The sequence below is a fragment of the Athene cunicularia genome (genome assembly GCF_003259725.1).
Source record: "Athene cunicularia isolate RWA chromosome Z unlocalized genomic scaffold, athCun1 chrZ_part1, whole genome shotgun sequence".
NCBI lineage: Eukaryota > Metazoa > Chordata > Aves > Strigiformes > Strigidae > Athene > Athene cunicularia.
The window spans coordinates 10,208,212-10,221,410 of record NW_020799142.1 but is presented as its reverse complement, the minus strand read 5'-3'; the positions used below and the strand labels follow the sequence as shown (position 1 = coordinate 10,221,410).

The 13,199-nt window shown below is 41.3% G+C and overlaps 1 protein-coding gene across 5 annotated transcripts in view; it reads right to left on the bottom strand.

The window, feature by feature from the left end:
* Positions 1 to 13,199, bottom strand: part of IQGAP2 (IQ motif containing GTPase activating protein 2) — a 130,975-nt gene that overhangs the window by 102,381 nt on the left and 15,395 nt on the right. For all 5 annotated transcript variants that reach the window (XM_026865383.1, XM_026865386.1, XM_026865384.1 and 2 more), the window contains exon 2: positions 7,446 to 7,545. In XM_026865383.1, coding sequence (XP_026721184.1) covers positions 7,446 to 7,545 — 100 coding nt within the window. The remainder of the gene's footprint in view (positions 1 to 7,445; positions 7,546 to 13,199) is intronic.

Genomic DNA, 13,199 nt, shown 5'->3' with positions numbered 1-13,199 from the left:
GTTTTATTTTTGTCCCATGGAGGCCTGCACATGCCTATCTCTACATCTATCAACAAAAATAGCAAAACTAATTATGGGAGGCTGTCACACTATCAAACTTCAAATGACAGTGGCTGCAGAACATCAAGAAGAGGTGCTTTTACAAATATCCGAGTACCTGCAATGTGCATACATACTCTTAGCAACTCTATACCCCACCTCTTAATAAATCCTTGAATTTAAATGCAAGGGGAAAGTCATCTTTCTTAAAGTATGCGAAACACTGAGACCGACAACAATTAAAAGCATCATAAAGTACACACACAGAGCCACACAATCCCACTACTCAAACAGCTTGGTTTTAATTCTGAGCATGTGTTGTTTTAAAAAGCATCTTCCCAAGTCTTAACTGTCAGCAACCAAGTCCCTCACAGATAGATGTCACTCACCCCACGGTGGGTAACACTGTGCGTTTTACAATAGCTGTATCTACTAACACAGGGTTGACATGGTCTGTAGTGAGAAACTTCAACAGCCAAAGCGTCTTCTAGCATTACTCCATACCTAAAGAAAAGAGATACGAGCCACCAGTGTTCCTTCTCCAGTGAGTGATTTGCTGAGATTTGCACCAAAAGTGATTTTTATGGGAACCCAGACTTATATCTCTTAGTAGCTGCCTTATCCCATGAAGTGCTTGCCTGCAGTGGTTAGAAGGCAAAAGCCAGGTGCAAAGTCACACCTACACATTCAGTGAGCACTGACCTCTCCCTGTTTTTCCAATCCAGAACAGGAGGTGCAGAGTCACATTGGTTCTTTTGCAAATTTCAATTACTGGAGCAATTTTAGGATCTCCAGTCCCAAAGCAGTAGATAAGTAAGTCATAAGGACCTGAATTTCTAACATCCACAAAGCTATAGCAAAAGCCTCCTGCTCTAGAAGCATGTTTCTTGTGGACACTCAATTTTTGTTTCCTATACAGTGAGATCCCACCAACACATACCGGTGGGCTCTTCACCAGCAGCAGTGGTCTACACAAAGTAGTACTATAAAGGTCACCAAGTGAAGCTGCTGCCTCACCTCTTCTAATCTATGAAGAGCCATTCATATGCCCCCACAGCAGTTTCTGAAAGAGCCTGAATAAACACTTCTTCCAAAGATCAACAGTTCTCCAGGACATGGCAGTTGGGAAGGAGGATCTCAGCATGTGAAAAGTACACTCCTACAAGGGAGCTGTTAAAAAACAGATTCCATCAGACCTTGTAATTTCCTCTTCCAGTCCAAAGCAAACAGACACATGACCACATAACAAAGTTTGAGTGCTATACATCAGTGCATGAACAGCTTCAAATTTGTTGCTCTTCTACTAAAAAGAGGGAAGTGCCTAAAAGAAAGGTGGAAAATTTCAGGAAAGAGACCAGCTCTGAAGTGACTGTACTGTTTGCTTCAGTGCATGCTATGGAATGAGTGCCATATGGTTTCGTTTCAAAAAAACAAAGGTCACATCCATCATTACTTAGTAGCATTATTCCACAACTATGCACACTGAGCAATGACCCATAACAAGTGTACAAATTACCTCAACATTCCAGTGAGCAGGTCAATGGATCCTGTACAAAAACTAGCACAATGGTTTCTCTCCTTTAGATTTTACTATTAAGACTTTTCATATGCAAATATCACCTATACAAGCAATTATTGGCTTGATTGATATCACTGACACCTGTATATGAAAACTCTGACATATCTGCACAATTGTATAACTGTCTGGAACAAAAACCTGTTGAACTCAATAGCTGGCAATCTGTCTGCTAGGTAAGTACCCTTGAGGATCAAGACATGAAACAGTAAGTATACTTGTTGATCAATCCCTCTGTGTGGACAGAGCTACTTCAGGGACAAGCATATCCTGGTTAAGTAGCCTTCTTTCAAGAATTTAATCTCAAAGTACCCTAATTTCAAACATTTGGCCTTTACAGAGCTGCTGCCAGTCATGTTCACTGGTGCTTTATTAGGCTTAAGACAGACAGAGCAGGGAGATGAACCAAAGTTCATAATCTACAATGTGTCAGTACCCTACCAGTCCCAGAAGAATGTTGTCTGTTTGATTTTTAAAAGCCCATACAGAACAGGTTACCAAGAAATATCTTAACATTTTCTGCTTATAGTCAGCCAGTACAGCTATATTACAATTTTATGCATTTAACTCTAGGCACAGAGCTTTAAAGATTTCCTGTAGTTTGAAAGAAGTGGACCTAAACTAGAACATTTGAGTAGCATTAATTCACTCATGAGCTGCGAGGGCCACACAATTGCCACAACTTTGCTCATGGAGAAGCAACATTATGAAACCTGGCAGAATTCACCTGTAGTACCAAGCCTTCATAGGACCTCAGTATCCTGCTAGGAATGGGGTGGGGTCCAAAACAGCCCTCCATGGTACCACAGTCCTGACAACCGGAACGCCTTGAGCTTTCAGTGGTGCTGTGGTACTGCAAAGCTAACAACTGAAGACAATGCAGGGTTCAACCTTTTAAGTACAAACTGCAAGTGCATTTTTCAGCAGCAGCTTCCAACTGTGATTTCTTCAGTGACCAATACCACAACCAACCATTGCAAACCAATTTAATAAAAACCAATACAACAGAGAAGGCAGGGTTTGGAACCCAAAATGGATTATTTTATTTTCTAGTAAAGAAATTGGCAAAGACAGAGTATATACATTTCTTCTCCAAAACAATTTGCCGCACAGTTTTCCTTCACTGTGTCTTCATTGTCTTAAAATTGAGCTTAAAGCTTCAGTGTTTGACAAGTTCCTGTCCTACTGAACAGCTGAATAAAAGTTAAAAGTAGTAAGATAAATGCTGGCAGTTCTGGTTATGAAATTGCAGCAAAATGTATTCTATTTCATGCAGACACACACAGTTAGCAAAATGAGGCCTCCCATAGTTCACATTCAAGCTTAGCATACAAAGGTATGATTTCCAAGAAACTGAGAGAAATAGTGTCTGCTTAAATATGAATGATTATAACCCTAGCCAGCCACAACAGATTTACTGTAAACTTGGTTTGTATTATATGCCAAAGCTTCAGTCATGGTTTAAAACCCTTCAGATCTGTGCAGTAATTGCAAAGAGACAAGAAAAAACAAAAGCCAAACTTGAGGCAGAACCTGATGTTCTGGATTAAAAAGATAATTTTTAGATAGGAAGATGTGGTAAATTTTATCTATTAAAATAATATAATCCAGTAAGGCATTAGGGATTCTGTCACAGCTGCTCATGCCCATCTTAAGCCTTTATTATTTAACAGAATAATTTCCCAAACAATGCTGGAAATATTTTGTTGCTACATCTGGAGAGATTCTGTTAGAGGCACCCATGACTATATTGTTTGAAGTAAAAAAATCCCTACTCCTACTTTTTTTTTTTTTTTTTAAATTTTATTCTTCTCAGGAGTTCAAGCATACTGGATACTATCCCTTTTTCTCTATTTTTTTTTTTTTTAATATGCAATTAACTTTCCTTAAAGACAAAAGTAATAACTCAAATTACATATGTGAGCAACCAAAAACTTGATTCAACAGATGTGCAATTCTGGGTAGAAAGGGGTCAGCAATTTAACAGAACAAAATTTTTTTCTCCAACATCAAATATAACACCCTATTCAAATATTACTGACCTCTGCAGATAATAAAAGCCTGTCCATTGTGCTTAAAAAACAATTTCCTATGCTGTATATGTATAACAGATACTGTGCCTAGCATAGAAAGTATTTGCAGAAGCATCAGCTACCAATGACAGGATTTTTCTTTCATGTTAAACTTAGTTTTTATTAAAGCTGGGTTGCAGGAAGTAAGTATGCAAACAGTGGTCTGAAAAGCAGCTGAAAACACATTTTCTTCACCTGTTTAACTCCGGCATTTCAAAATGCAGAGCTGCTATAAAATAATATATTGGTTACAAATATGGTGAGACAAAAACATAATTCCTGTCATAGTACTGTGCCAGCCATACTCTAACCCAGATTTTTTGCCATTTATTGCTTATTTTAGTATTTATTACTCTTCAATATGGGCCAAAATACATTGTGTTTGCACACTCCTGATTAGATGAAACATTATTTGCTGTCATTTCAGCAGCTGCCAGATGAATGGAAAAATTCACCCGTTTTACACATTTCAGTCTATTTATCATTGCTATTCATAGTATTCTGAACACACACACAAAAAATCCTCGAAGTGCATTCAGGTTTTATAGAAGCTAAAAAAACCTTGCAACTATGAACAGAAATCACGTATGTCAGAGAGGCAGTTCCTACTTCCAGCTTTTGCCCAAGAGGGCACCGCTGAGAGCAGGCAGGCAGCAGCTGCAGATCCAAGCAGTTTCAGAAGTGGCTGCTGTGCCTGGGTCCAAAGGCACCATCCTGCCTTCTCCAACCTAGCCCCACTGCCACAAGCACACAGCTGGGGAGAGCCCTGTGCATCCCACGGGGACTGCTCCAGCATTTGGGAGCAAGGGCTACTGCCCAGCTGGGATGCCTCCATTTAGCAGTAGCAAAAGCCAATCCACCAGCTGGCATCTCCTGCAAAACTGCACGCCTAGCACTGCTGAAGGGCAGTCTCCCCATTTTGTGCTGTCAAAGTAGCCTGCGCCCTACACCCAAGCCTTCCAACACTGTTGGTCTCATTTTGCTCCAGTTTGAATTACAACTCCATTGCTCCCTCTGAGGATGCTATCTCACTTTCCAGAGTCCCCAGTTTTGTTCAGGCTCTTGTGACAAAAGAAATGCTATAACTGTTTGAGTACATGGCAGACTGTAATGTTAAATGTTTCACCCCTAATCAAGTACACAGAAAGGGCAATAATTGTGCAGTGAGAAGAGATACAGCATTTTCTTATGCTGCTGTTTCACCAGCTCAGGGCTGGGGAAAACACCAACACACACCTTTGCCACCCAGCCTGTCCCTGCTGCCAGCCTGTCCCTCCCAGATGGCATAACTAGCCTTCTGAAGAAACAGGGCTAGGGACTACACAACCATGAGACATAGGCATTTCTGCTCGTTTCTATGGATTTTTTGTATGTGTTCATTGTCCAGTTGTTTTCGCATTAGTAAGAGTCCATCTCAGGGCAAAGTCTCATGGTGCAACTGAATTAGCCCAGCAGTTCTCTGAAGGGAGAACTTCCTTTGCCCTCTTTTCCACCATATCAGCTCTGTCCATTAAGAGCACTTCCAGAGCCTTCACTACACCCACCATCACCACCCTCTCCTCTTTAATGAGTACAGGGGCCAGTATGCTGTGGCCCAGAAGGACATCCAGCAGCATCAGGCTGCCACATCAGCTCGACTCATGACAACCCAGTCCCTTGGCAGGGCAAGCACAAGACTCATTACAACACAGCATTCATCCCTACTTCATGCAGTAGCAAGCACTGGCCACAAACATTACCTATAAGTTCCAACTTCCCAAATGGAGATCCAGAAATGCTTTAAGGTACATAACAGCCCTGAGAGTAACTGTTCTGGCTGCAGAGTCCCATCACCTGCTGTCAGAGCTAAAGGAGTGTTTCTTTTAGAAAACTGCTAACAGCATGAACCCTTATGAAAATCAATACAAGGAAAATGAAGGGGTTACTCATGGTATATGCTAATTTAAATCAGGAATTGTAAAAATAATGTCAAATTTCCTTGTGAAATATCAAGGGAAATGAACTAGAACTAGTTTAAAAGTGACAGGTAGGCCTGGGAGGGTAAAAAAAGACAGGGACATAAATTAGTAATAGAAAAGAATGGATTTGGAGACTATTGTTATTCCTATCTTGCTAGAAACCAGCAGGTAGGTGAACTGCAACAAACTAAGGACAAACCTTGACTAAAATCAATACCAGACTCACTGAACTTTCCTAAGATTGTGGAGATGATCTAGCTCTCAGTAAGTGAGGGGGAGACTTGTTCCCTCCCCTCTCTCAAGTGTGCGGCTGCACACCCTTTCCCTTCTTGCCAGAACTGATTCTCCTCTGACCCCTTGATCACACCAGTCAGCTCACTAAACCACTAGAAAACTAACTCAGCAAAAGAGCTACAAATTTCCTGCCAGCACAGTGAGTTGACTCAGCTGACCAAGGGCAATCTCTTGCAACTGCACAATGGAGGCAACAGTACTGTGTGGAGTAGAACAGTCCTCTTGGGGGGCATCAGACACTTGCCATCTTAAATATGTGAATGGGGAACCACTTTGCAGTGGAAAGAGGAAGAAAGAGCAAAGCAGGCAATGTTTGCTAGAGCAGATTGGACAGGGTAGTGAATAGGAAGTAAGAATGGCTGATTTTTATAACAACGCCCCTAGGACAAAAATCACCAGCAGTCAGCTGCCCTGAGACTGCTAAATAGTTGTCAGTATCATGCAGTGATGACAAGGGGAATGGTGCAGAAACAAAGCCCAGAGCACTGTTTTCCAGTTGGTTCCTGAATGAAGTGCTCTGGGTTACTTCATGCCAAAAAGCTTTTGGTTTGTCATGGCACTGAGGTTTCCCAGCTTGCACTGCTAATCACTACAATTCAGCTTTCCTTTTCTTTGCAGAATCTCACAAAAGTCATCTAACTAAAGTTCTGGACTAAAGCCACCATGATCAATAAATGCAGAGCAGAAGGCAGGCACTTACCTGTGTTGCCCAGGGCAATAAATTGAGCACAATAGGCATCTTTGAAAAATTCTGACCAGACAGAATGTAAAATATGCTTTTACATATGATAATAGCAGCACTTCAAGCTCCTCCAAAAGCACAAGGATATTGCACCATGTTTTCTTGCTCAGTAATTATGAAAATTGTTGAATATTTGTTTTGAGAATGAAGCATACATAACACAGTACATTTTCACAAAGGTTATGAAATCCCTGTGCATTTGCAGATGGGTGCTTTGTCACAGGCTGTCACTTCAGGAGATGACTACTCTTGACCAATGGGGCTAGAGGAACTATGGGAAGAACAGAGTCTACTTTATCTAATTGCCCTGCCTGAACTTACCACCGAAACACTGAGATGATATGTATTGTTAACCCAGTAAGAGCCTAGGTGATTTTCTTCCACCTTAGCAACATGAGTCACAAGTGGTAGCGCCAAGAAGGGAACACAACCAGGCAGCTGGGAACAAAAGACTTTCTCCAGTTAGTCACATAAGCCTCTGATTCAGCTTCTCAAAACCACAGCCTCAGGTTTTTGTACCCAGTCTCTACTTTCATTGAAGATGGCTACACAGTAACTCTGAGATTGTCTTGATTACTTCTAAATCCATATTTGAATTAAACTTTTCACATTGGGTATTAGTTTCTCATACTGAATGCTATAAAATTCCAATATTAATCCAAGTAATTCAAGAAGTTGAATTAAAAGTTACAACGCTCAAGAACACAACAGGCCTGAACTTCTGTACTTAAAGACCAGGTATAAGCGTGTTTTCATTTACTTACCGTTTTGCTTCTTCTAAGTGGCACAGATACTCATAAGCAATGTTCTGCCGCCTCCTTTCATCCATTTCCTCTGCTGAAAGCCTTTCATCATCCACAATAGCTGCAAAAAAAGAAACCCATATTAAGTTACACACAAGTTAGAGGTGATTCTTAGAGCAATTTTACTGACAACCTAGACAAGTTACAGTGCAAGAGAAGTTAATAGCCATCCCTCCTCCTCAAAAGAGGCCTTTTACAGCATGGTGCACAAAGATATTTAGGTGCTTTCTCTGTATGGTGAGAGTTTCACTTGTTCAAAACCAAGCACATATTTCTCGTTGTACATCACCTGGTTTGGGTGCAGGATAGAGTACTCAAACATGTGGGGCTGAGGCTGGGAGCCAGCAGAGTTTCAGCTTAGACATCCTCAGAGGAGTTTGAGGACTACCATATGCAGGCTTAAAGCAAGCAGCAGATGGAACAGCCCCATGTTAAGCAGAGCCTCAGCAGTAGAGATGAAGAAAACAACACACTGAAAACTTATCTCACAGACAACTTGGGAACCAGCTGCAGTTTTAGGAACCCATGAGACTGCAATAGACAGAACTGCCTCCCACTGATGGGAGTGATGAGGGCTGTCATCAGATAAACTGTGGTATTCACATCCCTACTTACTGCTGCAACCACCTTCTATAAAAGCACTCTCCCAATCTATTAAGGATGATTCCATGCACATCTCCAGATGCAGACAATCCTGGTTAGCAACAATTAACCTATGACTTATCTCCATTTCTTTGTAGGGCACAGAGGGTTTCTGTGAGCAAATCTGCAATTCTTCCAAATGTTTCTAGCAATGAATCCAAAGGACTGTACATACAGTAGTGCTGACTTCTGGCTGAATTCCAACCACAGCACAGGAGGCTTTTGGAAACAGCCTTCAGCATAAACCAGTTACTAAAATGACACCTTATTTGTGCTAGTGGCTGCCAAAAGAGCTGGTCCTGCCCTCCCTCATGTTTCTCATCCACATATTACCATCACCTCTCATGTCAGATCTGGCAATCCTGCAGCTGTGTCAGTGAACCAGAACAAGGGGCAGCCCTTACTGAAGAGTGACAGCTATGAAGAGACATGCTTCTAGGAAGATCAGGTCCCTGATCTGAGCTGCTGTGCACCTGCAGGCAAGCTGGTGCAGAAACAAGGGAGACAACAGAAATGAAGGACTGCTCCAGTCACTTTGTGGCAGCCCATGAGCCACTTAGCTGAGAACATCAGGACACAATCAGTGAAAAAACACGGACCCCTCTCCTCCTCAAATGCACTGCTAGCTTGATTGCACATGCCACAATTTCCCTCATGCAACAGTCTCATAGTGGGTAAACACCTTCTGGTAACTGATACAGGAAACTCAAAGGGCACTATATCAAAGCAAGAAACAAGTACATGCCTATATTGAAGGCTATACCTAAAACCACCCTAATCCCAACAACACAGAAATGATCCCACATGCATTTACTGAGGTCACAAAAGAAATTACCCTACTCACCCACCATGTTTTGGACTGATGCTACCACACATTTGTTAGCATATCATATAGCTGCATTAAGCTGTGTAATTTCAGTTTTAAATCACCACAAGCATTGATATCTCTCATCTTCCTTTGCTTTTAAGATGGTTCTTTGTAATTACACAGAAATTTCATACACTGATAAAACAAATATATGTCTTGCTTCGAGTCCCTCAAGTCTAATAACTCAAAGATGACTCAATCTAAAATGAGCTCTCAGATACTGTAATAAGGTCATCCCTTGCTATGAAACAAAACATTACTTTGGAGGTAAACATGAGATGCAGGTGGTAAAACAGCCTGGCAAACTGGCCATGGAGGCTGCAATACTGCTGCTTTTGCCCACACCACTGTCAGCATGTCCTGGACAGGCTTCTCCCAACTCCCTGACACAAATTCTCTGCTACAGAGGGGTCCTGGTCCCCCAGAGCTAGGGAAAAGTACTGATGACTCACCAACCTGAAATGCAATATATCACTTCATTACTTGTGACACTGAGCTCTAGGGTCACTTTTCAAACATCATATCTTTCCCTCACCTAGGAGAGCCTGAGTTGCCATCAGACAAACCCAGCTGACCATTCCTAGTGAGTTATGGCCCTGTCAGCCAGGATGAGACAGCTGATACTGAAACAAGTCTTCATCCTTCACCACACAGCTACCATGCCCTGCTTCTCTTATCTCACTAAGCAGCCATTTACTCCTGCTCTCCAAACACAACTCACCATAGTCATAAGCAAAGCAGCAGAAAAGAGAGCTTTCTGAAAGTAGGAGTAAGAAAAGCACACAACCCATTTGGTAAGTATCAGCCTGGGAATTTTCCTGAATAACACTAATGCTTTATAGTCTAGTCCTGGATCTACACATCCACAGGACCTCCCATTCTCAACAAGGACATCCCAGATCAAGCAGCCCTCACCAGCCTCAAATCCCTTATTAAAATTATTTGCAAAGATTGATTCAGAGTGTAGATGAAGGCACTGACAGATATTGTGGCATTATAATAGTTGTTCTGCTTCAGAAAACCTCCAATAATGAGGCAAAAGAGCAAGAGGCAAGATCAAGTAACTTGTAGACACTGAGAAGTGGAAAACCCACGTCCTTTCTAGAAGAGATACTGTTATCAGCAGCTCACAGGTAGGAAATCAGTCTTCTTTCCTGCCAGGGCCAAAGTGGCTGTTTCTGGTCTGAATGTCTGAACACTGAAAAGGCAGAGCACACTGAGTGCCAACACCTACAATGCTTGTGCTGGGAGGAGTCTTTTGATAAAACTGATTACCTGCTTTGCCCCTCCAGCACATAGTAGCTTCAAAGCAACAGTGTTGTCATATCAAATAAGTGGTTACAGACACTTTTAGAAACAGCAATGTCGACCTGCAGAATAGAGGTGGCCCCAGGACTGAACTGCAGAGGAAACTACTTTGAAGACTTGGGTCCTCAAAGTCTAGTCTACAATAATATGTTCTGGCAAAGGCTTCAGTCCTACCTAGAGCCCTGCACATAGTTTTTTTACAGTGTCAAACACCCTATGAGTGCATCCATCAATACAGCCACACCAAGTTCAACATCTTCATTTGAAGATGGAAAGACCAGTCTTTCTGATTAACAGGGAAAGTGTTAGTTAGGAGACTGAGAAGACTGATGAAAGAATAAACACATTTCTGCTGTAACAGTAACTTCTTAACAGTGCTCAACTCAAGGGAAGAGAGTAGTACAATAAAGGATATTATGGAGCCAAGTAAGTAGGATGGGGCTTCACCTGAATACCTCCAGCTCACTGGTAAGGGTAAGCAGGATCCAGACAGACAAAATCTTGCAGCTGAAAAGATCCAGATACCACAGAAAGAGGCACATGCACACTACACAGAAGGAAAAAAACCAACCCCAAACCCAACCCCCCCCCCAAAAAAAAAACAAAAACACCAACCCAGCATATAACATTTAAAATAAACATCTTATGATTCAATTAATCAATTTTGTGATTTTGGTTTGGAATTGATAGGAAAAATATCAGGTATTACCTCAAAGAAGAAATGTTAAAGAAAGACAAGAAATAATAACAATGCCAGTGTAGCTAGCCTAAAACCTTTCCATTTCAATTCATTTTAGATTTTGCCAACCTGTTAGCCAACAGTCAATACAAAGCATGTATGCAAAGATACCAAGTTCCCTCATTGTAGATATTGCTTCATGGAGAAACTCTAAAGGAAGAGTGTGTGTGAAACACTGCATGGAACAGTGAGCAATACTAAAGCTTAAACTGCTAAACGGAATTTTGAACAAATGCAAAAAGAGACATTCTGGCACTCTGTGTGATGCAGCAGTTGTCTAAAATTCTTCCCACAATTGATTCAATGGAAATAAAGTCACTAGTAACAACTTCCTACATGTTCTCATTCCACATATTTCTCACAAAAAAAAATAAATATGTCTGTTTACCACCAGGGAGTGTTCATTGAAAGACTTGAGCATCTTTCTTTCAGCAGCTGACATATTGCACTTATATCCACCCTCATCTGGGCTGAAATATTTGTCCCATGTACCACCATCATGGAAAAAACAGAAGAGGCAAGGCTAGTAGCTAGGACTAGTGGATATTTGGCTTTTGGTTATGGATTCCAAAAAACTTTCTGATGTGCCCTGATCCAGTTTGCCAGCTGCAGTTGCTGGCAAATATTTGGAGCTCTGTCAGCTGCTGACCACAGGGGTGCCAACACAACCCAAGGTGTTCCATGTGCCTACAGACAACATGGCACAGAAAGCATTTACTGTGTCCAACTCAGCATTAGTGGACAACATTAAAGCATTTTAATCTTCAAAATTTGAGCAAGTTTTCAGAAATAGGGCCACCATTTCTGAATCTGCAATATAATTACTGAAACTAACAATCAACCCAGGTGTGCAAGAGCCACTGGAGCCATGACCTTACTAACAGTGTCTGGAAAGATTCAGAACTTCAGGTTCACATAAGATATGTTCAGTTTACACAAGAATTTTAAGAACAAGTATTGGCTGTGTAAATGTTGCCAAGTTCAACGTTAACCCTCTTATCACAACCGTGGCAAGGATTTTGGAGGTCCCAGGGTCACCAAGATAATCTACATCAATACTGATCTTACTGAATCTCTCCCATTAGTGTTTATACTTGAGATTACATTAAATAAGAGGTGTTTTACAAGCCTAATATTTCAAATGAGCCTATGAATCCATGGATTGTATTTTTAAATGAAGCTATACTTGAAATTTCTATAATAGGTAGCCAAAGACCATACAAGGAAACACAATGTTTGGTTTAATTCCTGAATGTAAATTTATGAAGCAATTTACAAGGCATAATTCTAAGTTCCTCAAACATAACAATTCTCCAAACAGACAGGGTTTTTTTATGTCAAAAACCTGAGGCTGTAAAAAAACCCTGCAACACCTACAGCAGCATTTAAGGCTTCCTGGTCATTCATTTGCTCTCAGACATACAACTATCTGCAATAGTTCAAGAATTGCACATAGCTGCTTCTATCAGGCAGAGCCTTTAATAAGTATGTCTGTAGCAAACACCTGAAAGACTTCTTATACTGAAGAAGGAATAGAAAAAAGAGGCTTTTATTTCCCAGGGCCTATTTCCCTCAATTTCCTGTCACCAGAGACTTTTTTCCCCATGGAAAGTGAGACATGAGCAAGGAGGAGGGCTCTTTTGGCACCATAACAGGGAAGGTCAATATACTGAATATAGTAGAAAATGGAGAGAACAAAATCCTCTTACAGTGACAGACAAGAATTTGTAAGGTCAGGACTGAGGGAAAAGAAAAGAGATACATGAGTAAATACTGTAAAATGCTGGAATAAAAGTTTTTCACCAGAGTATTTGAATTAAACATTAGTTAAATGACATTTGTAAGTCCCTGCTGTGTGCTGTCCTGGCCACATAGTAGACAAGGCAGTGGTGCAGTCCAGGGGTGAGAAATTCTGCAAGTACTGTTTATCCTCCCCCCTCCACCTGAGCCCATTCCCATATACCCAGTATTAGCACAATGAAAAGCATTTAAATCAGCCACACCTGTAGCAGTTACAAACACAAAACCAGAACCTGAGCCGTTCTTGCACAGAAACACCTTACTGACACTTTGCTAGCCATAGCCAGCCGTGGTGAAAGCTGAGTCTGGTACCACAGGCTCTAGTCAGCATCCCATTTATAACTGCCTGTATCGTGAG